Source organism: Mauremys mutica, chromosome 4 (genome assembly GCF_020497125.1).
Source record: "Mauremys mutica isolate MM-2020 ecotype Southern chromosome 4, ASM2049712v1, whole genome shotgun sequence".
In the NCBI taxonomy this organism is placed as follows: domain Eukaryota; kingdom Metazoa; phylum Chordata; order Testudines; family Geoemydidae; genus Mauremys; species Mauremys mutica.
The window spans coordinates 89,031,969-89,057,878 of NC_059075.1; the positions used below are offsets into that span (position 1 = coordinate 89,031,969).

Consider the following 25,910-nt stretch of genomic DNA (forward strand, 5'->3'; position numbering starts at 1 on the left):
AATGTGAATGAAACACTTTATTACCACCAATTAACTTCTCCAAAAACAAAGCATTTAAAAACAAAACTTCAGAAACATTCAAGAGGAAATACATATTTATGAAATACTGTAGATTTTAAAATTAATTCTCTCAACTTATGAATGAAATTAAAAATAAAAATCAAGTGCCAAAAAATGAACAGTTATGTTTTACTGTTGACAAGTAAAGTCCATGCAATTATGTTGCATGTGAAATATGGATTTTAAAATAAGGAATAATGACCACTGTGTAACAGGTGGTCAATGTTGTTCAGTCTTGATGCAAAAGCCTATTTCCTTTCCAACATCTTGAACATATTATGAACTAAAATAAAATAATCAATGTAGCAAATACATCTGTATAAATCTTTCTTTATATTTGTTTACTAAAGATCTTAGTCAGGTCAGGTATTGCTAAATGATTGCTAAGCATTCTTTTGAAATGACTTTTGGGAAAAAATAAATTCGTTCTGAGAAAACTTATTTTTGAGGGTCTTTAAAAAATAAGAAAACACTGCATCCTTCCCATTTCTGTCTCACCATTTTGTTCCCTCTTTAGTATAGAGAGAATCATGTTTTTCTATGCTAATATTGTTCTCTAACCTACTTTTTGTTTCTTAGAAGCTTTGGTATCTACATTTTGTGACAAAAAGATTGTCTCCTCAAGCCTCAACTTGGAACAAAATTGGTGACAAAGTTAAATCTGTAGAAGCTTTTGAAAGCATAGCCATTCCTAAATAATTTTACCTTTCTGAACAGGTCTTTTAAACACAAATGCAGTACAGGCCAAAAAGAGGAAGAGCCATCTTCATGAATTTTAGAACTATGCAGTGAAAGTGCAGGAGAGACAATCTACTTTTCAGCCAGGAGAGTAATAAAAGACTCTGATGGGTGGTGCTCACTGGCAGTGTAGCCTAATGGTTAAGGCACAAGATCTCTACTCACCTCACCTCCAATTTCTCTCATTGCCCACTATCATGTCCTGTGGCGGATTGTCTTTCGGTGAGTGTCACCCTGATCCTCTGGTCAGGTCTCCAATGAGATGCATCACTCTCAGGGTAACAGAGTCCGAAGGAAGATATTGGGTCTCACAGCCTCCCAAAGGAAAGGGGGGTCGGAGAGGACCTTCAGTCTGTTTAGTGACCCCTGAGGATACTTAGTTCCAGCCAATGCAGCTTGCAAAGCCTTTACCTTCTCTGGGTTTCCCCAACAGAGAGTCTGGAAGAGAGGGTTTTCATGCCCTCTGTAACAAGGTAGTTGGTAGGAAGCCCACTAATTGGTAGGGCTCTGGGCCCAGGCCATCTGAGAAGCAACAATGTCCAACACCCAGGAGCACCTTAAGGCTACCTCCTGGGACACTTCCTACCACTTGTTACCCCAGCAAAGTCTTAGGCCTGGTCCACACTAGGACTTTAATTCGAATTTAGCAGCGTTAATTCGAATTAACCGTGCACCCGTCCACACCAGGAAGCCATTTAATTCGACCTAGAGGGCTCTTTAGTTCGAATTCGGTACTCCACCCCGACGAGGGGAGTAGCGCTAAATTCGACATGGCTATGTCGAATTAGGCTAGGTGTGGATGCAAATCGAACTTACTAGCTCCGGGAGCTATCCCACACTGCACCACTCTGTTGACGCTCTGGACAGCAGTCCGAGCTTGGATGCTCTGAGCAGCCATACAGGAAAGGTCCCGGGAAAATTTGAATTCCTTTTCCTGTCTGGACAGTTAGAATCTCATTTCGTGGTTGGACATCGGGGTGAGCTCAGCAGCACCGGCAGCGATGCAGAGCTCTCCAGCAGAGGAGTTCATGTAATCTCTGAATAGAAAGAGGGACCCAGCATAGACTGACCAGGAACTCTTGGATCTGATCAGTGTGTGGGGCGAGGAGTCTGTGCTTTCGGAGCTGCGCTCCAAAAAACGGAATGCAAAGACCTACGAGAAGGTCTCATGGCTCTCTGCCATGAGAGACAGAGGATACAGCCGGGATGCAACGCAGCGCCGCGTGAAAATCAAGGACCCCAGACAAGGCTACCAAAAAATCAAAGCGGCAAACGGACGCTACGGAGCCTGCCACCACTGCCCCACCAGTGACCAGGGACTCTGACGATGGGACAGTGTCGACGGCCAGTTCCTCGGCGATGTTCGCGGACGGGGAAGATGAGGAAGGGTTTGTGGAGGACGAGGCAGGCGACAGCGCTTACAACGCTGCTTTCCCCGACAGCCAGGATCTCTTCCTCACCGTCACGGAGATCCCCTACCAACCGTCCCCGGCCATTAACCCGGATCCTGAATCAGGGGAAGGAGCAGTCGGTAAGTGCTTTAACCATGTAAACTTTTATTCTTAATATAACAGGAATCTGAAGTATGTGAAAAGGAGGTCTCTCTATATATGGGGATAGAACAGAAATCCTCCTGGGAGATCTCCACGAAGCTCTCCTGGAGGTAATCGAAAAGCCTCCGCAGGAGGTTCCTGGGGAGAGCTGCCTTATTGGGTGCTCCGTGGTAGCACACTTTTCCGCGCGAGGCTTTCATGAGGTACTCAGGGAGCATTGCCTCCCCGAGCATGGCTGCATAGGGCCCTGGTTTGTGCTGGCTTTCACGCAGCATGCGCTCTCTATCTCCTTCAGTGACCGTCCTCAGGGTGATCTCGCTCGGAGACTCCTGCATCTAATTAGGGGAATTACTGTAATGTTACGCCTGGTCCAAAGTATTTTTAAAAAATCTCCGGACAGACGGCATAGCAGAGACTCAGCACGCTGCTGCGTGACAAGCGTAACGGAAACCCAAAGAATCAAATGGATGCTCATGGAGGGAGGGGGGACTGAGGACGCAAGGTATCCCACAGTTCCTGCTGTCTCCGAAAAGGATTTGCATTCTTGGCTGAGCTCCAAATGCTTCTAGGGTCAAAAACAGTGTCCGCGGTGGGTCAGGGCATAGCTTGGCAATTTACGCAGCCCCCCACCCACCCCCAGAAGTGAAAGGGAAAACAATCCTCTCTTGACTCTTTTACATGTCACCCTATCTTTAATGAATGCTGCAGATAGACACGATGGTGCAGCACTCAACACCAACATCCTTGCTCCCCCCACGCTATGGATGGCTGATGGTACAATAAGACTGATATCCATCGTCATCATCAGCCTATTGGCACATGGGGCAGTGCAAAAGGACTGGTAACCATGCAGACTACCATCCGTTAGGTCGATCAAGGGCGCCTGGCCCTAATTTTTCCTGGTAGATGGTACAGTATGGCTGATAACCATCGTCATCATAGCAACAGGAGGCTGAGCTTCATCAGCCCCCACCCTTCATGTGTAAAGAAAAGATTCAATTGCCCCTGGACTAGCAGAAGGATGCTGGGCTCCTCTCCTCCACACTCCTTAATGTCCTATCTGGACTATCATAGCAACTGGAGGCTGCCTTCCACTCATTTCTCACTAACAAGTCACTGTGTCTTATTCCTGCATTCTTTATTACTTCATCGCACAAGTGGGGGGACAATGCTATGGTAGCCCAGGAAGGCTGGGGAAGAATGGAATGAACAGGTGGGGTTGTTGCAGGAGCACCCCCTGTGAATAGCATACAGCTCATAATCTATGCAGGATCTGACACAGAGCAGCTGTGCTCTCTGGTTCTCTGATACAGTGGTTCTCTAGTACACTTGCCCATATTCTAGGCAGGACTGATTCTATTTTTAGATACCAAAAAGGAGGGATTGACTCAGGGAGTCATTCCCAATTTTGGCTTTTGCGCCTCTGGCTAAGAGCAGCCAGGGGCACTTATGACAGCAGCAAATGTTGCAGTGCAAAAGGACTGGTAACCATGCCCATCTTATTACCAATTTATGGTATGGTAGATGGTACAGTATGGCTGGTAACCATCTCTGCTGTCATGCAAAAGCAAAAGCATGCTGCTGTGTAGCGCTGCTGGACCGCCTCTGTCAGCGGCATCTAGTACACATACGGTGACAGGCACAAAAGGCAAAACAGGCTCCATGGTTTCCACGCTGTGGCGTCTGCCAGGGCAATCCAGGGAAAACGGGCTTGAAATGATTGTCTGCTGTAGCTTTCCCGGAGGAAGGGATGACTGACGACATTTACCCAGAACCACCCGCGAAAATGGTTTTTGCCCCATCAGGCACTGGCATCTCAATTCACAGAGACAGACTAGACTGTGTTCATTGTTCTCAAAAATGTATCTTTGCAAGGAATTCACTCCCTTTTTCCCATCACACAGCTTCGACTGTCTCCAGACCTGCCACAGCATCCCCCTCACAGAGGCTGGCAAAGATTAGGTGGCGAAAGAAAGAGACAGGGGACGAGATGTTCGCTGAACTTATGGGGTGCTCCCGAGACGAGGCGGACCAGCAGAGCCAGTGGAGGGAGACCCTCTCTCTGTACCAGCGCTCACACAGCGAACGGGAGGAGAGGTGGCGTGAGGAAGACAAGCAGGCGACTCAAACGCTGCTTGGACTAATGAGGGAGCAAATGGACATGCTCCTGCGCCTTGTGCATGTTATGCAGGACCTCAGGCAGGAGGACAGAGCCCCCCTGCAGTGTATCTGCAACCGCCCTCCCCCGCCACAAAGTCCCATACCCCCCTCACCCAAAATAACCAGAAGGAGGGGCGCCAGAGGCCGTGTAAACTGTCACTGCACCCCAGCAGAGTGCTCAAGTACCCAAAAGCTCTCATACCCTAAATTTTGAGAAGTCCTTTCCTTCCCGCCTCACCCAAGCCCCCATCCCAGTTTCATCCCCTAACTGTCTAGTTGATAATAAAACATACTTTTCTGTTAATTACTGTTTCCGTCATGTTCTTTTAGAGGAGACTGTGTTTGAAGGGGGGAAAGTGGGTTGGTAATTTGACAGGACAATCACCTTTACCAGGGTACAGACATGGGGGCAGGATCAGCAGCAGGTCACACACACACTGCTGTCAATACGCACCCTGGTCGGTATGGGAGGTGGTTTGCAGGTTCTGTGTGGGTGGGGGGGTACGTGACTTTGTAGCGGGGGAGGGGGGTTACAGATCTCATGCAACGGTCCCTGTCCTGGACCACAGAGCCACGCAGCAGAGGAATCTGTATCCGTCCTCCCCCGCCAAAAGGCCACATAGCCCACGCACACAGAGTCCCAAAAAGCAGGGATGGCAGGCTCCGTTGAAACATCCAGTCCGGCACTGCAGACCGCTCTGGGAGCAGGAGCCTGTCATTCCTCGAGTTTACAGGCGGTCTTTACATCACTGCACACCCTACCCAGCACAGTCCGTGTCCCGGTTTCAACCCTGTAACGCAAAGTCATCAATAAAGAAACTTTTGTAAAGTTACAGTGGAACATGTATTTTATTTTTAAACGTGTGTTGGAAGTTGGGGAAGCGGGGTGGGCGGGGTATGTAACTGCAGATGCTAGTCAACAGTCACTTGGTAAAGAAACAGGGGCAGGTTCAGCTTCTCTGTAAAGAAACTGAACAGTCACAGGTCACGCTGCTCACTGCTCGCTGGTACTTGAAGAGTTCCTTGTCGCTGTGCAAGGCGCCTGCACAGAGCTTCACGAGCCAGGGCATTAGCGGGTAGGCTGGGTCCCCGACGATCACTATAGGCATCTGCACATTCCCAAGACTTATTTTGTGGTCCGGGAAGAAACTACCTTCCTGCAGGCGTCTAAACAGACCACAGTTCCTGAAAACACGCACGTCATGAACTTTGCCTGGCCACCCGACGTTGATGTTGGTAAAATGTCCCCCCTGGTCCACCAGTGCTCGCAGCACCATTGAAATGTAGCCCTATTTCTCAGCAGCTGACTGTGGAAGAGGTGGACGATAAGGTGCGAGGAGTTGACAACGGCCATAACTGCAGCGGGATCCGTGCTCAAAGTGCTGTGGCGCCCGCGCTGTCACTGAGCAGAAAAGTGCACGAACAGATTGCCCGCAGGCGCTTTCAGGGAGGGAGGGAGGGCGTGATTGATGGTTCAATGATGACAGTTACCCAAAACCACCCTCGACACATTTTTCCCCCCAGCATGCATTGGGGGGAAATCCCAGAATTCCAATGGGCAGCGGGGAGTGCGGGAACTGTGGGATAGCTTCCCACAGTGCACCGCTTCCAAAGTCGACGCTGGCCCTGTTACTGTGGACTCGCACAGTCGAACTAGTGTATTTAGTGTGGATACACAACTTCGACTTCATAAGGTCGATTCCACAAATTCGAATTAAGTTCATTCGAAATAGTCTTGTAGTGTAGACATACCCTTAGTTTGACACAGTAACAAAGAAAAGGTGAAGAGCTCAACCTTCAGCCCCTCTGGGCTCAGCAGGCTGGCTTTCTTCCAGAGAAAGGTTTCTGTAGCATTCTTTTTCAGGAGCTTTCAGGGTAAGTCTCTCTCCTTGCCCTGTCAGGCACCTTCTGTGCTGTCAGTCTCCCTTTTAAACTCCACCTCCAGCTGGAGCATGCACTGCAGGAGGGGATGGACAAGGCTGCCTGGGCCCCAAGTTGCTCCTTAACCCCTTCAGTTCTGGTGTAGGGTTTATACATTCCACCACAAAAAGTAACTCATTTCCTTCCAAACACTGCATTTTCCCATATGCATCAGGAAATGCCTGAGATATTTGGAATATTTATTAAATTTAAAAAGGAAAATAGGCAATATAGGCCCGATGGTTTCAAATATGAGGACATTTTAAGCAATGTATCATTATTGTACCAGGTAATAGTGGAACCATTAAAAAAGAAAATCATTCAAGAGAAGGGTTCTTTTTTGAAGGGTCACTCTCAACTTAAGTTATATGCTCTCACCATTCCTCTTAGTACCATCTCAAGTAAAAATATCAAAAATCGGATGTCACTTTTTGCGCTCTGTGTACTTTTAGGATTTCTTTCAGCATAGACAATGAAAATCAATTAAGTTAGTTTTAATTTATTTATCTTATCAGAGGGGTAGCTGTGTTAGTCTGGATCTGTAAAAGCAGCAAAGAATCCTGTGGCACCTTATAGACTGACAGACGTTTTGGAGCATGAGCTTTTGTGGGTGAATACCCACTTCGTCGGATGCAAGTTGGATGGCTTGCATCCGATTAAGTGGGTATTCACCCACGAAAGCTCATGCTCCAAAACGTCTGTTAGTCTATAAGGTGCCACAGGATTCTTTGCTGCTTTTACAATTTATTTATAGTTAATTTAACTTTCAGGTTCTTAATACAGCAATGATTGTCAGTTTTATGTCATATTTTGTGGCTTGACTAATTTTTTAAGCTTTTGTAGAACAGTGCCTAACTGCTAAGCTTTAGATAGTATATAAATAATCAGAAGAAAGAGCCCATTAAAACGTGTGGATCATCTTGCTATGAAGAAAAATCATTTCAGGAGAGGCTGCCAACAACTTAGCTGCTCAGGGGAGAGAGTATGGTTCTTGGTGAAGAATAAAAATCACCAGTAGTCTGGAAAGGAAACTGGGGACATCCCCTACAAGCTTTACATCATAGTTACATAACTAATCAACTCTCAAGAGGAAACGAAAAGAGTGCATGCTTAGCCAAATGAGCTATGTGAAAAACATGTGTTGCTGGAACTGATTGCCTTTCAGGGCAATGCTACAAAACTCTTCCATTAAGAAGGCAGTTGTTTCTTCCGTGATTTGCATGGAGTCTACAGAAAAGCACTGAACAAGATCTACCTGGGAGTTTCCAGGTCAAGTACCATGTCTGCATGAAAAAAGTTAAGATTGGTGTAAAAAAGCATCACCTCAGCTGAAACAAGTGGTTTGCATTCGCGTAGGTAAACCTGTAATCCAACAACAGAAGTGGGCTATGTTCACCAAGGAACACTTGAAGCCTTTGAACAGTAGACAAATTGAGAATGGGGAATCATCCTCAACTAATCCAAACACAATCCCTTTGAGCAGTGTGAAAACCTGAAGTCTATCCTTATGATTTTGGTTCAAAAGCATGAATGGGTTTGAATTCAATAAAAGCAGGATCAAACTCTAAATGTATATTTAACGCCGACAGCCCCGGTGTTGGTGAGCGGGATTGAATCTGGGATCTGTGAAACTAAACGAATGAGCCTATACTACATGAGCTAACAGCCACATAGCTCTTAGCTAAGGCTGTGGCGGACTCACTAATCTCTAAGTGGTTTCGGTGCCACCAAAGGGGGACAGAGCACCACACCCAGGAAGTGTGTGGGTTACACATAGGATTCGTAGAGAGGTGGATGAAACAGAAATGGACATGTTTTGTTCCATATGGGAAAAGTGTTTAGCTTGACATGGCAGAGTGGCAGGGAATAGACGTTACAAAAAATGATAGCTGAAATCTAACAAAACTCATCACCTGTCATAAATACTCTGAACACTTACTTGCATATCCATACATCACCAACACAAAAAAAGCAACTTTTCCAGATATATACATGTAAGGCTTGTAACAGCTGTATCCACCTCTTATTTATAAAAAATAAAAATGTTTCACGGACCATTTACATGAAACACTTGCAAAGCTAATTTTAATTACATTGTTATTTAAACTAAAAACAAGAAAAAGTAGGCAAAACCACTTATTTATATGTAGAGTGAAACATCATATTTTAGTTTGTAATGAGAAGAGAGCCAGTTTTCATAACCAGAAACTCCAGCCTTCACCTTGAAAATGCAGTGGTTCAGAAAAGTGCACTCAGATGATAGTTATGAAAAGTTTAAATAAGTTTATCCCACCAAAACAGATTTAGTAGGACTATAAGTAGACCAAAACCTCCACACAATAGAACAAAACTGGTTATTGTTAAGGCTATGAGTCTATCACGGCGGTCATGGATTCCGTGACTTTCTGTGACCTCCATGACTTTTGCAGCGGCCAGCAGCAGCAGTTTGGGTGTGTGGGAGGGGGCTCAGGGCTAGGGACAGGGACTTGGAGAATGTGGGTGGCGCCCCAGATCCCAATGGCATGGCTCTCCTGCAGCTCCTAGGCGGCGGAGGAGGCCCACACCGTATGCTGCTCGCAGGCCCCTCAGCTCCCATTGGATACGGCTACTGGCAAATGGGAGCTGCGACAGCCAGCACTAGTGGCGGGAGCAGCCAAGCCCCTGCCTCTGCCACCTAGGAGCTGTAGAGACGCGGAGCCGAATAGGAAGCCCTGACAATCCCCTCCCCAAGTACCAGCGGGGGTCCCGGGCCATGCACCGTGGTCTGACGCCCTCTCCTCCAGTACCAGCAGGGGTCCTGGGCCACATCTCCCAGCACTTGCAGCGCCCCTAGACTACCCCCTCCCCCCAAGCACTCGCAGCCCCCTGCCCAAGTTTTAGTCAGGGCAGGTATTTTTAGTAAAAGGTCACAGGCCCATGAATTTTTGTTTACGGCCAGTGATCTGTCCATGACTTTTACTAAAAATACCTGTGACTAAAACATAGCCTTAGCTATTGTCACATTTGACTATTATATAAAAGGCAGGATTTTTTTTATGTCTCTTGACTGTTTACAGATATCGTTCATAAATTTCAATGGACAATCACTAAGGTTAGAGGACACTCGAACAGCTGAGAGAAAAAGACATTTGATACAAGTGGAGAGAAGGTACCCATAGAGTTAAAGATGAGTATGTAAATATGGTGGGCTTTAGGATCTGCTTTTCATAGATTATAAAGTTAATGTTGCATCATTCAAACTGCTTGATCAGCGATTAAGTTTTCATGTCTGATTCCTCTCTGCTCTATCCGATTTGTTGGAAGTTTATTTTTTTTTATAAGTAAAAGAAAGAAGAAATATATGCAATTAAAATAACCACCCCCCCAAAACCCTAAGTGACCTGTCAAGAAATTGCCGAAGTTCCACCAACTTTAGCAATACCTGCAAAATGCCTGATTCATGTCACCAAACAGCCAGACTAAGAGGGGCATTTGGCAAGTTAACTCAATATTCTCCTCTAGGCTTCCCAAAATGCCCAAACCTACTGACCACTGGTTTACATCCAGATAGGACATCCCAGAGTTCACTGTGTAGATTATACCACAATTATGGACATTCAGTCAGATTAAAGGAAGATTAAACTGAACAATCCAAGGGTGCCACTATATCTACTTAAATCCAGGCAAAAACTGAAACCAGATGCTTAGACATAATGGACGGTCCATCTTCTAGCAGACATGGCATTCTGAGGCAGGTTTGAGGGCAAGGGGAATTGTCTTTCCTCCATATACATTTTCTCTGTATCCACAACAGTAGCTGATTCATGACCACTATTTTGCACCAAAAGTTTGGATTGTGTTTGCAAGATTTTTTTGGGGATAGATGGCAATTTAACAGACACAGTTCACATAAAAAATGCAGGCACTGCCAATCTATATTGCCAAATATTAATGTAAGTAATCTATCCATATCAATCATGGCTTTTTGGGAAAACATTGCATATTATTCTCATTAGAAAATTTAATTATATACTTACGGCAAGGTGTATTTGGATTGCTTGCAAGTTGTGGAAATGCCAGGATAACAGACATCTCTGGTTGATCATTTTGTTCAGGTTCCTCTTCAACAGGTTGGTCAGCCCAAACCACTGTTTTTGGTCTCTGAATCAGCTGTTCAACCTCCTTGAAGTTAGCCTCAATGACAGCATTTGCCAGCCCTGCTTCTTTTAAGGTGAAGTACTGTTTTCTTAGAACTGGAAGCAAAGCATTTAGAACTCTACAAACAAACAAAAAACACCAGACAAAGATCATTTTAAATGAAAGTTTTAGTCTAGTCAACAGTAACCTAGCTATGAACTACGACTGTTAGAACATAAAAACTACTATTAACTGAACCCCTGCAAGTTTCTCTCCTTCCTCTGCAGATTGCAGCCCGGGTCACTTGCAGGTTTAAACTATAGAGTGGGTGGGCAAGATTCTGTGGCCTGCAATATACAGCAGGTAAGACTAGTTCATCACATTGGTTCCTTCTGGCCTTAAAGCCTATTGTTGATTTAGTAGCCTTATTGTTTGATTCAATTTGAAAGAAGCGTAATCAACTTCTGAAAAGTACTAAACCCCATGCAGAAATCACTGCTAATTTTGGTGGTGGTCTCTTCCCTGAACTATTAAATATGATGTATATGAAAATTCTTTATCATCCTAGTAAGTAATATTTTCATAACACTGTGCAATACACCAAAACATGAAAAATAGCACACAAGTATGGTTGATATATTTTGATAATATTAAAGATATTATTAGAGATAGTCTGGATCTGTAAAAGCAGCAAAGAGTCTGTATTCACCCACGAAAGCTCATGCTCCAAAACTTCTGTTAGTCTATAAGGTGCCACAGGACTCTTTGCTGCTTTTACAGATCCAGACTAACACGGCTACCCCTCTGATACTATTTATTTTTTTCAATTATATAGCTCATCAGATAATCAACATAGACTTTTTTTCAATTCAATTATTTTTCCATCAGGCACCAAAGTGGTGGTGGTCACTTTTTATACAGCATCCAAAATGTGGGCCAGAGTTCCAGTTTCAGGTTTGCAAGTTTGTGTGGCTTATTCAGCACTTGTATTGTTTGCAGTAATGGCATTTAACATGGATAGTTGATTTTAAAAAATCTGCTCAAAGCATCTAACTTTCTTGAATCCCATTAGCTGCATAACAGCTTCTGTGTAACAAAATTAGACTTTGCTTATCATTAAAAGCCTAAGGGTATGTCAACATAGCAAAAGCTGTGCACAGGCTAGCCTACCTTAACTAGCTTGAATCCAGCTAGCGTGGTTAACAATAGCAGTGGAGACAGCACAGCATAGGCAGTACGAGCCCGGCATGAATCCTGGTTACATATTCTACTCGATAGCCTGTGCTACACTGTCTCCACTGCTACTGTTACTTGAGATAGGTGGAGTCAAGCTAGCTCAGGTAGGTTAGCCTACGACACAGCAAAAACTGATCAATGTACCTTAACATTGATGTTTATAATCTCCCTGTGCTTTATTGTTTGGTATACATATGGAAATTATATCAGCATCCTCTATGAAGTCTATGGGTACCACTGCAGTCTGCACCTACGGTCCACTGGACAGGGAAACAGTGGGACACAGAGCATCAAAGCTACGCAGGGTATTGTGCAGGGGATCTTCTGGAACGCATGCACTCTGCAGGGCAGTGATAGGGACTATATGAATTGTAAATGAACATAAAAATGGCTATACTAGATCAGACTGAAAGGTCCATCTAGCCCAGTATCCTGTCTTCCGATAGTGGCCAATGCCAGGTGATTCAGAGGGAGTGAACAGAACAGGATCAAATGATCCATCCTCTGATGCCCATTCCCAGCTTCTGGCAAACAGAGGCTAGGGACACCATCCCTGCTCACCTTGGCTAATAGCCATTGATGGACCAATGCATCAATGAATGAAAATATCTTGCTCAAACTCCATCCCTTTGTTAAAAGTTCTGTGCTACTTGGAAGTAACTTTACCTTAAACTTGGTCTTAATATGGAATATCCTTTACTCAACTCCTGTTTGCTGTTCACTCACTTTTTGTTGCCAATAAAAAGAAGCATACTACAACATACAAAATTTGACAACAAAGAAAGGAAAAAAAAATCCAACAGCTCTGGAACTTAAATGCTAATGTAATAAAAATATATATTTTAAACAACTCTATTTTGGAAGTATACTAGTAACATGGGACGATCTAATAATTCAGTGGTAACACAACTGAAGTGTCAGCAATATTCAGTTCTTTAAAAGCTCCCTATGCTTGCAATACCAGAGAGATTTACAGATAAGAAAATGTTTTCAAAATAGCTTTGATGCAATATGATCTCTGAGAAGTTTGACAACTGCAGCTGAAAATAATCTTAATTGCTTGCAGATCAGCCTACCTGTTATTAGGAAGAGACAGGCATTAGTAATGGGTGAGTCAATCATTAGAAACATAGATAGCTGGGTACGAGATGACCAGGAGAACTGCATGGCGACTTGCCTGCCTGGTGCAAAGGTTGTGGGTCTCTCAAGACATCTAGATAGGCTTATGTGTAGTGCTGGGGAAGAGCCAGTGGTCGTGGTACATGTAGGTACCAATAATATAGGGAAGGATAGGAGAGAGGTGCTGCAGGCCAAATGTAGGCTGCCAGGTAAGAGATTGAAATCCAGGACCTCCATGGTAGCATTCTCTGAAATGCTTCCAGTTCCACGCACAGGGCCAGTTAGGCAGGCAGAACTGCAGGGTCTCAATGCGTGGATGAGACGATGGTATAGGGAGGAGGGGTTTAGATTTATTAGGAACTGGGGAAACTTTTGGGAAAGGAGGAGCCTATACAGGAAGGATGGGCTCCACCTAAACCAAAATGTAACCAGATTGCTGGTGCTTAAAAATTAAAAAGGTTGTAGAGCAGTTTTTAAACTAAAGGCTGGGGGAAAGCTGACAGGTGCAGAGGAGCATGTGGTTTGAACATCCCTTAGAGGAGGATCTATAAATGGAGATTCGTTATGTCCTAATAAGGAGGAGAGGATGGAAAATGATCAAATACAGGTAGGATCTGATGAAAAATAGTCAAAAGAAAAAAAAAAGTCCCATTCAATTACATCATGTAATGGCAGACAGCTAAAAAGTGACAAGTTCTAAAATGCTCATATAACAATGCTAGAAGTCTAAATAATAAGATGGGTGATCTAGAGTGCCTCGTCTTAAATTAGGATATTGATATAAGAGGCATCACAGAAACGTGGTAAAATGAGGATAATCAATGGGGCACAGTAATACCAGGGTACAAAACACATCGGAAGGACAGAACAGGTCATGTTAGTGGAGGAGTGGAACTATATGTGAAAGAAAGCGTAGAATCAAATGAAGTAAAAATCTTAAATGAACCAAACTGTACCACAGAATCTCTATGAATAGTAATTCCATGCTTGTATAATAAAACTATAGCAGTAGGGATATATTACAGACCACCTGACCAGGATGGTGACAGTGACTGTGAAATGCTCAGGGAGATTAGAGAAGTTATTAAAATAAAAAACTCAAGGGATTTCAACTATCCCCATATTGATTTGTACATATCACCTCAGGAAGGGATGCAGAGATAAAGTTTCTTGACACCTTAAATGACAGCTTCTTAGAGCAGCTAGTCCTGGAACCCACAAGAGGAGAGGCAATTCTTGATTTATTCCAAAGTGGAGCACAGGATCAGGTCCAAGAGGTGAATATAGCTGGACCGCTTGGTAATAGTGACCATAATATAATAAAATGTAACACTCCTATGGTGGGGAAAACACCACAAAGGCCCAACATTGTAGCATTTAATTTCAGAAAGGGGAACTACACAAAAATGAGGAGGTTAGTTAAACAGAAATTAAAAGGTACAGCACCAAAAGTAAAATCCTTGCAAGCTGCATGGAAACTTTTTAAAGACATCACAATAGAGGCTCAACTTAAATGTAACCCCAAATTAAAAAACATAGTAAGAGAACCAAAAAAAGTTAAATCCTAGTGAGGAAAATAGAAAGGAGCATAAACTCTGGCAAATGAAGTTTAAAAATATAATTAGTAAGGGCAAAAAAGAATCTGAAGAACAGCTAGCCAAAGACTCAAAAAGTAATATCAACATTTTTTTTTAAGTACATCAGACGCAGGAAGCCTGCTAAACAACCAGTGGCGTCTCTGGATGATCGAGATGCTAAAGGAACACTCAAGGACGATAAGGCTATGGAGGAGAAACTAAATGAATTCTTTGCATCGGTCTTCACAGTTGAGGATGTGAGGGAGATTCCCAAACCTGAGCCATTCTTTTTAGGTGACAGATCTGAGGAACTGTCCCAAATTGAGGTGTCATTAGATGAGGTTTTGGAACAAACTGATAAATTAAACAGTAATACGTCACCAAGACCAAATGGTATTCACCCAAGAGTTCTGAAGGAACTCAAATGTGAAATTGCAGGACTACTAACTGTCATTTGTAACCTATCATTTAAATCAGCTTCTGTACCAAAATGACTGGAGGATAGCTAATATGATGCCAAGTTTTGAAAGGGGCTCCAGCCATGATCCTGGCAATTACAGACCTGTAAGCCTGACTTCAGTACTAGGCAAACTGGTTGAAACTATAGTAAAGAGCAAAATTGTCAGACACATAGATAAACATAATTTGTTGGGGAATAGTCAACATGGCTTTTGTAAAGAGAAATCATGCCTCACCAATCTACTAGAATTCTTTGTGGGGATCAACAAGCATGTGAACAAGGGGGATCCAGTGAATATAGTGTATTTAGATTATCAGAAAGTCTTTGACAAGGTCCCTCACCAAAGGCTCTTAAGCAAAGTAAGCTATCATGGGATAAGAGGAAAGGTTCTCTCATGGATTGGTAACTGGTTTAAAGATAGGAAACAAAGGGTAGGAATAAATAATCAGTTTTCAGAATGGAGAGACGTAAGTAGTGGTGTCCCCGAGGGGTCTGTACTGGGACCAGTCCTATTCAACAGATTCATAAATGATTTGGAAAAAGGGTAAACAGTGAGGTGGCAAAATTTGTAGATGATACAAAACTACTCAAGGTAGTTAAGTCCCAGACAGACTGAGAGCTACAAAAGGATCTCTCAAAACTGAGTGACTGGGCAACAAAATGGCAGATTAAATTCAATGTTGATAAATGCAAAGTAATGCACATTGGAAAACATAATTCCAACTATATGTATAAAATGATGGGGTCTAAATTAGCTGTTACCACTCAAGAAAGAGATCTTGAAGTCACTGTGGATAGTTCTCTGAAAACATCCACTCAATGTGCAGCGGCAGTCAAAAAAAGTGAACAGAATGTTGGGAATCATTAAGAAAGGCATAGATAATAAGACAGGAAATATATTGCCTCTATATAAATCTATGGTACACCCACATACTGCGTGCAGATGTGGTTGCCCCAATTCAAAAAAGGTACATTGGGCTTGGAAAAGGTTCAGAAGAGGGCAACAAAAATGATTAGGGGTATGAAACGGCTTCTGTATGAGGATTAATAAGACTGGGACTTTTCAACTTGGAAAAGACGGGGGCAAAGGGGGGGAGTGTATGATAGAGGTCTATAAATAAGGCAGGGCTTGTAAATAAGTAAATAAGGAAGGGCTTTTCTACACTACCGTGTGGGGTTGATCCAAAATATGCAACTTGACAGCCGACGCTCTCCCATCGACTTTGCTTGCGCTCCACGTTCTGCTTGCGCTCCACTAGATGCGATAAATGGACCCCCGCTGGATTGATTGCTGCCCGCCAATCCGGTCGGTAGTGTAGACAAGCCCTGAGTGTTATTTACTCCTTCTCATAACACAAGAACTAAGGGCCACCAAATGAAATTAATAGGCAGCAGGTTTCAAACAAACAAACAAACGGAAGTATTTTTTCACACACTGCAGTCAATCTGTGGAACTCCTTGCCAGAGGATGTTGTGAAGGCCAAGATTATAACAGGGTTCAAAAAAGAACTAGATAAATTCATGGAGGATAGGTCCATCAATGGCTTTTAGACAGGATGGACAGGGACGGTGTCCTTAGCCTCTGTTTGCCAGAAGCTGGAAATGGATGACAGGGGATGCATCACTTGATGATTACCTGTTCTGTTGATTGCCTCTGGGGCACCTGTCGTAGGCCACTGTCAGAAGACAGGATACTGGGCTAGATGGACCTTTGGTCTGACCCAGTATGGCTGTTCTTATGCTGATCACCTTTTATTAAAGGAGAAATCTTATATTGAAGGGATACTGGGAGGTGGATGGAATTTTCAACATTCTGTTGAACATTACAAGAATACTATGCTTATGATGTTTTCCATTATATAGGAATATATTTTTGTTTCAGTAATTAGAACTGTTTAGATAAAGGTTTGGAAAATTATGCTGCCACTGTCACCTGAAACTCACTGAAATCTGTACATTTATTATACAAATAACAAGCTCTGAAGAGGAACACACGTCAAGCATGATATACAAACACACACTTACTTTTCTGTTTGCTTATGTTGCTGCTCTTGAAGTGATACTAGAGACATCATGTGTTCAATCTGCATTTTCAGATCCTTGACCTCTAGCTTTAAATGGTAGCAGTGAAGATCTTTACGGAGCACCTTGAGAAATAAGTTACATAAAAATTATTATTTAAATTTCAGTGCGATACACACAAATTCAGTCTAAAAAAGATTGAGAGATTAGCATGCAATACCTTGAAAAGTAGTTCTGCAATTCATCTACAACTATGACAATACTAAACTTTTAATTTAATAAATCTTACAGAAGGAATAAAATTTAATTTATGTTAGACATAGCAGTGAAATGCTATTGTCCTATAGTTTTCCATTCACAAACAAATTTGTGTGCTGGACGTAAAGAGTACATATATGTACGATAGCATATACCTTGTGTATATCTGAAATTATTCTAGATTTTTTTTTTATTCATGGAGTTTAAGGCCAGAAGGGACCACCAGATCATCTATTTGGACATTCCGTAGATCACAGGCCATCACCCAGCACCTGCACACTAAACCCAAAATGAAAATTATACCAAAACAGTACAGCCCACAGGGAACTAAACTATTGTGTGTCTCAGACAGAGAATAGAAGGGACTAAGGTGCATGAATGCCCAAGACCCTTGCAATGGCAGGGGATTAATTGATATACACCCAGATAATACTGGCAAGTGACCCACACTCCATGCTGCAGATGAAAGTGAACCCCCTACCCCTTCTCTGCCCAAAAGGTCACTACCAATATGACCTGGGGGAAAATGTACTTCTGAACCCATATGTGGTGATCAGTTAGACCCTGAGCAAGAACCAGCCAGTCAAGCACATGAGAGAGAGAGAATGATCAGTGACACCTCACATCACTGGCCCACCCGATCCAGAGTCCCATCTCTAGCTATGGCCATCTCTGATGATTCAGGGAAAGGAGACCAGATAAAAATCCAAAATACATTTTGAGGTAGGTGGGAAATCCATTCCTAACCCTGGCAGGGGGCTGGATGAAGATCTGAATGTAAAATGTAAACCAGAAGGGAACCTGACCCCCAGGGCTGATGAGCCATGCCCCCGTACCATCACAAACAACAGTCATACAATCCCATCCATAAATTTGTTCTGCTCTCTCTTAAAACCAATTAAGTTGTTTGCCCCCACTACTCCTTTTGGAAGGCTATCCTAGAACCACACTCTGATAGGTAGAAACCTTCTAGTTGCCAGCCTGAACTTATTCATGGCCACTTAATACCCATTTGTCCTTGTGCCAACATTGTTCTTTAGCTTAAACAGTTCTTCACCATCCCTGGTGATTACTCCTTTGATGTATTTGGAGAGAGCAATCATATTCCCTCTCAGATGTCTTCTTATTACACTAAACAAGCCAAGCTCTTCTAGTCTCCTCTAACAAGATGGGACTTCCACCATTCCCCTGATCATTCTATCAGTTCTTCTCTGTACCCATTCCATTCTGAATTAATCTTTCTTGTACATGGGTGACCATAACTGTACACAGTATTCCAGATGAGGTCTTACCAGTGCTTTGCACAATAGCATTAATACTTTTCCCTCTCTACTGGAGATGTCTCACCTGATAAATGCATTTGACTTTTTTGCAACTGCACTACACCAGTGGCTCATCGTCATTCTGTGATCAAACAACACACCCAGGTCTCACTCCTCCTTTGTCCCTTCCAACCAATGACCCCTCCCCCCCAGTTTGTAGCAGAAAGGCTTAGTATCAGGACACTATGAAATTAGGTCAATTTAATAGAAGTCGATTTAATAGACATCGATTTGATGCAGTCAATTTGATACAGTTGATTGTGTGTGTCCCCACTAAGCTCATTAAAAGTTGGTGGTGTGCGTCCACAGTAGTGAGGCTAGCATCGACTTTCGGAGCGTTGCACTGTGGTAGCTATTCCACAGTTCCTGCAGTCTCTGCTGCCCATTGGAATTTTGGGTTGAGCTCCCAATGCTCAATGGGGCAAAAACATTGTACCCAGACCCGCGACATGTCATCAGGCTCACCCACCCCTCCCTGTGAAAGCAACGGCAAAAAATAGTTTCTCGCCTTTTTTCCTGGGTTACCCGTGCAGATGACGTACCACGGCAAGCATGGAGCCCAGCTCACTGTCACCGTGTGTCTCCTGGGTGCTGCTGACAGACCTGGTACTGCAGTGCTATACAGCAGCATCCCCTTGCCTATGGCAGACAGTGCAATATGACTGCTAACCGTCGTTGTCGTCCCGTGGGTGCTCCTGGCCGACCTCGGTTAGGCTGCTTGGGGGGCGCCTGGGCAGACATGGGTGCTCCTGGCCAGCCTCACTAAGGTTGTTCGAGGGCGCCTGGACAAAAATGGGAATGACTCCAGGTCATTCTCTTTAAGTTTCGTCTAATGGAGATTCAGTCCTGCCTGGAATATCTGCCTCAGGCTACTCTTCCAGTTGGCAGCGTCGCACGGTCACACCTACCCCAGCCTACCTCTTGCTCCCATGGCTCATGAAGCTTGGACAATAGTAAGGAGCAGTTCAACTATAGGCTGAGCAAGTGCATAATGGTGGTAGAATGCACCTTTGGACATTTAAAAGCTCGCTGGCGCAGTTTACTGACTCGGTTAGACCTCAGCAAAACCAATATTCCCATTGTTATTACTGCTTGCTGTGTGCTCCACAATATCTGTGAGAGTACACATAGCAATGTTTATGGCGGGGTGTGAGATTGAGGCAAATCGCCTGGCTGCTGATTACGCACAGTGAGACACCAGGGCAGTTAGAAGAGCACAGCAGGGTATGCTGTGCGTCAGAGAAGCTTTGAAAACCAGTTTCAAGACTGGCCAGGCTATGGTGTGAAAGTTCTGTTTGTTTCTCCTTGATGAAAACCGGCCCTCTTGGTTCACTCTACTTCCCTGTATGCCAATCGCCCTCCCCTACCCCTTTGATCACTGCTTGCAGAGGCAATAAAGTCATTGTTTCAAATTCATGCATTCTTTATTAATTTGTCACACAAATGGGGGGATAACTGCCAAGGTAGCCCGGGAGGGGTGGGGGAGGAGGGAAGCACAGGGGTGAGGTAGTTGTAGGGACACCCCTTAGAATGGCATGTCTGGGGCTCTGACCCGGAGCGGCCGTTTGCCTCTCTGGTTCTTTGGTAGGCTTGCCTGAGCTTCTTAAGTTTCACACAGCACTGCTGCGGGTCCCTGTTATAACCTCTGTCCTTCATGCTCGTGGAGATTTTTTCAAATATTCAGGTATTTCACCTTTTGGAACAGAGTTTGGATAGCATGGATTCGTCTCCCAATACAGCGATCAGATGCAGTACCTCCCGTTTGGTCCATGCTGGAGCTCTTTTGCAATTCTGGGACTCCATGGTCACCTGCACTGATCAGCTCACCAAACAGGAAATGAAATTCAAAAATTTGCAGGGCTTTTCCTATCTACCTGGCCAGTGCATCTGAGTTGAGAGTGCTGTCCAGAGTGGTCACAATGGAGCACTCTGGGATAACTCCCAGAGGCCAATACTGTCGAATTGCGTCCACACCACCCCAAATTCGACCCAGCAGGGTCAATTTCAGCGCTAATCCCCTCATCGGGGAGGAGTACAGAAATCGATTTTAAGAGCCCTTTAAGTCGACAAAAATGGTTTTGTCGTGTGGACGGGTGCAGGGTTAAATCGATCTAACGCTACTAAATTTGACCTAAACTCGTAGTGTAGACCAGGGCAAAGTGTATGACCATACACGTTGTGCTATTAGATTTCATAGTACGTCTACCACTCCATTCTTCAAGGGCATCCAGATCTTCCTGTATAGTATTCTGATCCTCCTCTGTATTGATGCCTCCCAACTTTGTATCATTAGCAAATTTCATTAGTGCACTCCCACTTTTTGTGCCAAGGTCATTAATCATATTCAATATTTTTATTAGTCATAAGACTGATTCTTGAGGAATTCCACTACTAATCTCCCTCCAATCCAATAGTTCACCTTTCAGCACAACACATTATCCAGTTCCTTATCCACCCTATAATTCTTGTCTAATCTCCACCTTCTTTAGTTACTAATAATTTCTGATGTTGCACCATGTCAAATGCTTTATCAAAGTCCATGTATATTAGATGTACTGCAATTCCCTTATCTAAAAAAATCAGTTATTTTCTCAAAGAAGGAAATCAGGTTAGTCTGGCATAAACTACTTTTGGTAAACCCATGTTGCATTACATTCCCATTACTATCTACCTCCATGAATTTAATTATTCTTTCCTTCAAAATTTGTTCCAAAATCTTGCACACTACTGAGGTGAGATTAACAAGTCTGTAATCACACCACCCCCATTTTCTTAAATATAAGTATGGTATGACATTAGCTGTTCTCCAGTCACATGGTACTGCCCTGAATAGAGAGATATGTTAAAAATCTTTGCTTCTCATGTGCCAGTTCTTTCAGCATTGTGGGATGGAAATTGTCTCATTTCCCCAGCAATAACATTTGGGTTGAAAATTATAGCTAATGTGGGGAGGGATAGCTCAGTGGTTTGAGCATTGGCCTGCTAAACCCAGGGTTGTGAGTTCAATCCTTGAGGGGGCCACTTAGGGATCTGGGGCAAAAATTGGTCCTGCTAGTGAAGGCAGGGGGCTGGACTCGATGACCTTTCAAGGTCCCTTCCAGTTCTAGGAGATTGGTATATCTCCAATTATAAAAACAAACAAACAAACAAAAAAACCACACAAATTTCATCCTTGTTCATGAATTTGAAGAGAAAGGGCTTATAACATAAAACCTATGCTCTAGTTTCAGTGACTCCTATGCTGATCACCAAGCCTGGAACACCCTCCCTATACCAGTGTGCCAATACCTTCTTTTAAATACTTTAAAACTCATTTCTGAGTGTCCAATAAATCCTAACCCATGCCAGTAAAAATGTAGTGTCACAGTTTGCTTACCACTGTAGTGTCATCAGTTTGCTTACCACTGTACATAGCTAAATATTTTCATGAATGAGAAATAATTGCATTAAAACGATGCAATACATTCAGGCAGAGCAGAAGAACTGCCGTATTTGTGCAAGGGAGACTAAACCAGTTGACACTGCTCTAATCAGTACCGGAGGAGTCTTCCATAACTAAAAAATTCCAGGAAAGAATCTGTTCCCAACTATTATAAGCATGTTAACAACAAGAACTTTGGTTATAAATTGGCGACACATCAGTTTGAAGTAACAGAGGAAGAGAAGGACCTCAAAGTATTGGTTGATCACAGGATGACTATGAGCCACCAAAGTGATATGGCTGTTAAAAAAGCTAATGCGGTATTGGGATGCACAAGGCAAGGTATTTCCAGTAAACACAAGGTAGTGTTAGTACTGTTACACAAGGCACTGGGTGAGACCTCATCTGGAATATTGTGTGCAGTTCTGGTCTCCCATGTTTAAGAAGGATGAATTCAAACTGGAACAGGTACAGAGAAGGGCTACTAAGATGATCCAAGGAATGGAAAACCTGTCTTATGAAAGGAGACTCAAAGAGCTTGGTTTGTTTAGCCTAACCAAAAGAAGGCTGAGGGGAGATATGATTGCTCTTTATAAATGTATCAGAGGGATAAATATCAGAGAGGGAGAGGAACTATTTAAGCTCAGTACCAATGTGGACACAAGAACAAATGGATATAAACTGGACACTAGGAAGTTTAGACTTGAAATTAGACTAAGGTTTCTAACCATTGGAGGAGTGAAGTTCTGGAACAACATTCCAAGGGGAGTAGTGGGGGCAAAAGATATATCTGGCTTCAAGACTAAGCTTGATAAGTTTATGGAGGGGATGGTATGATGGGATAGCCTAATTTTGGCAATTAATTATCTTTGATTATTAGCAGGTAAATATGCCCAATGGTCTGTGATGGGATGTTCGATGGGGTGGGATCTGAGTTACTACAGAGAATTCTTTCCTGGGTGCTGGCTGGTGAGTCTTGCCTACATGCTCAGGGTTTAACTGATCGCCATATTTGGGGTCGGGAAGGAATTTTCCTCCAGGGAAAATTGGCAGAGGCCCTGGAGGTTTTTCGCCTTCCTCTGCAGCGTGGGGCACGGGTCACTTGCTGGAGGATTCTGTGCACCTTGAGGTCTTCAAACCACGATTTGAGGACTTCAGTAACTCAGACATAGGTTAGGGGTTTGTTACAGGAGTGAGTGGGTGAGATTCTGTGGCCTGCGTTGTGCAGGAGGTCCGACTAGATGATCATAATGGTCCCTTCTGACCTTAAAGTCTATGAGTCTGTTAGACTATGTCTGATATCTACCTTTGAAAGGAAAGTCATTTACCTGTGGAATATGGCCATCTTGTCCCAGGAGACGCATTTCATTTTCCACACGATGCAGCCAATTAGTATTCTCCTCAAAGTGTTTCATCTCCTCTTCTTTCTTATTCTGCACATGCAAACGACGAGTTTTAAGCATTGCGAGCCTATGATCCCGTTTACAAGTGGCCTGAAATACAACCATATTAAATTATTTAATAGGAAACTACCATATAATGTTCACTGAATTCTGTTATGAAAAAGACTTCGCAGGCTTCCATAATTGGGTAGATATAGTCAAAACAATTTACACAGTCTTTGATCTATGTAATATTTGTAAAGTAGCGCACTCTTCCTAAGTGCACTACTGAAGTCTATTAAATTGTTTTATATGCTCTCATTCATAGTTCTTTTCCTCTGAAGTCTTTTCAGTAGGACTTTTGAGACTATAGTACTATTTTACAGTGTAAATATTTGTAATTATATTAATATTTATGTTGGCATTATACACTTTGTATTCAGTAAAAGCAGCGAAGAGTCCTGTGGCACCTTATAGACTAACAGATGTATTGGAGCATGAGCTTTCGAAGTGGGTATTCACCCACGAAAGCTCATGCTCCAATACGTCTGTTAATCTATAAGGTGCCACAGGACTCTTTGCTGCTTTTACAGATCCAGACTAACACGGCTACCCCTCTGATACTTTGTATTCAGTGTTGTAGTAGTAGTCAATATATTTGAAAATGTAGAAAAACACCCACAAATATTTAATAAATTTCAGTTGGTATTCTATTGTTTAACAGTGCGATTAATCACAATTCTTTTTTTTTGAGTTAATCGTATGAGTTAACTGTGATTAATCGACAGCCCTAAAAAAAAAGGCAAATGTCATTCTGAGATGTATTAGCAAGAAACAAGAAGCAATTCTTCTACTCTACTCTATGCTGATAAGGTCTCAACTGGAGTACTGTGTCCAGTTCTGGGCAGCACATATTTCAAGAAAGTTGTGGACAAATTGGAGAAAGTCCAGAGGAGAGCAAAAAAAAATGATTCAAGGTCTAGAAAACATGACCTATGAGGGAAGATTGAAAAAATTGGGTTTGATTAGTCAGGAGATGAGAAGATGGAGACATGATAACAGTTTTCAAGTACATAAAAGGTTGTTACAAGGAGGAGGAAGAAAAAGTGTTCTCCTTTACTTCTGAGGGTAGTACAAGAAGCAATGGACTTAAGTTGCAGCAAGGGCGGTTTGGGCTGGACATTAGGAAAAACTTCCTATCTGTAAGCGTACTTAAGCACCAAAAGAAATTGCTTAGGGAGGTTGTGGAATCTGCATCACTGGAGGTTTTTAAGAGCAGATTAGACAATCATGTGTCAGGGATGGTCTAAATAATACACTCAAGGCAAGACTAAGTAAGGGACGGAACTAGAAGACCTCTCAAGGTCCTTTCCGGTCCTATGATTCTATAAGGAGAGGACTATCAAGCAGCAGCAGAAAATGAGCCCCCGAGTTTAGGCCCAGAGCAGAGCTGAGGCACAGACTGGAAGGTATTCGTTATGGAGGCTGAAGACTGGGGCTTTAAGGGCCAGTATGCATGAGCCAAACAAAGACATTGGCTCCAGAGGCAGCCCCATGTAAAGTGAACATGGCAAAGGTCACTAGCAGCCCAAGATTGGTTCACAGAACGCAGTACTCAGGACCCAAACCCACAACAAATTAACACTGATTTCACAAATGCTAAGTTAAGATAATCTTCGTTCTGTTTGCACCTGCTCATTCTCTCAACAATTCTTCTTTTGGACTGAGACTTTCCATGTTTTCAGCCCACAGTTAGACCCCATCCTGGCAGGAGGGAGGAACCTAAGTGAGCCTAGCATGAAGATGGGGAAGGTTTGGATAGGAAAGTTTGCATAGCACCCAGTACTGCACAAACTCAACAGCTGGATACAGTAATCAAGAGAAAACATAAAATGAATATTTCATAAATGAAAAATGTCCTTTAAAAATTCACTTGTCTTAGACACTCTCTTGTGATCTCGTAATCTATTTTAGATGAAGAAAACAGAAGCAGTTAAGAAAAATAGCATACTTCCAAAAATGAGTGTAAGAACAGAAGCATAGCATACCAGGGAATCATGAACAGTCACTTTTATATCACATGACTGGATTAGAAATTACAATATAATTTGTTCCAACCAAATCAAAGGACATTCAATTTCAAGGTTACAGTGGCTTATTATTATTTTTTTTAATAAATAGGGTACTGCACTTATCCTACTTGACTCTACCAAGATCATGACTATAAATTAAACAGTAATCATAAAGCTACATTTAAGTATTAAGTTTCTATGCAAATGAAATAAATGATTCAACAAAAAACCTTTGTTAACACAGAGTTAAGGTTGCCTGGTGGTATCCTCCAAAACAGAGAGTCCTCAAATTTGTGAAAACCAGGAAATACAGAATTAAGCTACATGCCCACACAATCTTAACTCTGCTCCCCTGAAGCTGGCAACAGGCATTGGGAATTATCTTCATGCACTCCAGCTGTATTCACTGTTAGGTGTAGCTGTTTTGAATAGTGAAGGAATAAATTGGAGCAGCTTGAATGAACTGTGATTTTGATCTGAGCAGCTCTGGGTCT

General features: G+C 43.0%; 1 protein-coding gene across 2 annotated transcripts in view; it reads right to left on the reverse strand.

The window, feature by feature from the left end:
• KIF18A (kinesin family member 18A) overlaps positions 1-25,910 on the reverse strand; it is a 116,727-nt gene that overhangs the window by 30,164 nt on the left and 60,653 nt on the right. For both annotated transcript variants that reach the window (XM_045016278.1, XM_045016279.1), the window contains 3 exons: positions 23,291-23,455; positions 16,965-17,086; positions 10,448-10,686 (listed from right to left, as the gene is read on the reverse strand). In XM_045016278.1, coding sequence (XP_044872213.1) covers positions 10,448-10,686; positions 16,965-17,086; positions 23,291-23,455 — 526 coding nt within the window. The remainder of the gene's footprint in view (positions 1-10,447; positions 10,687-16,964; positions 17,087-23,290; positions 23,456-25,910) is intronic.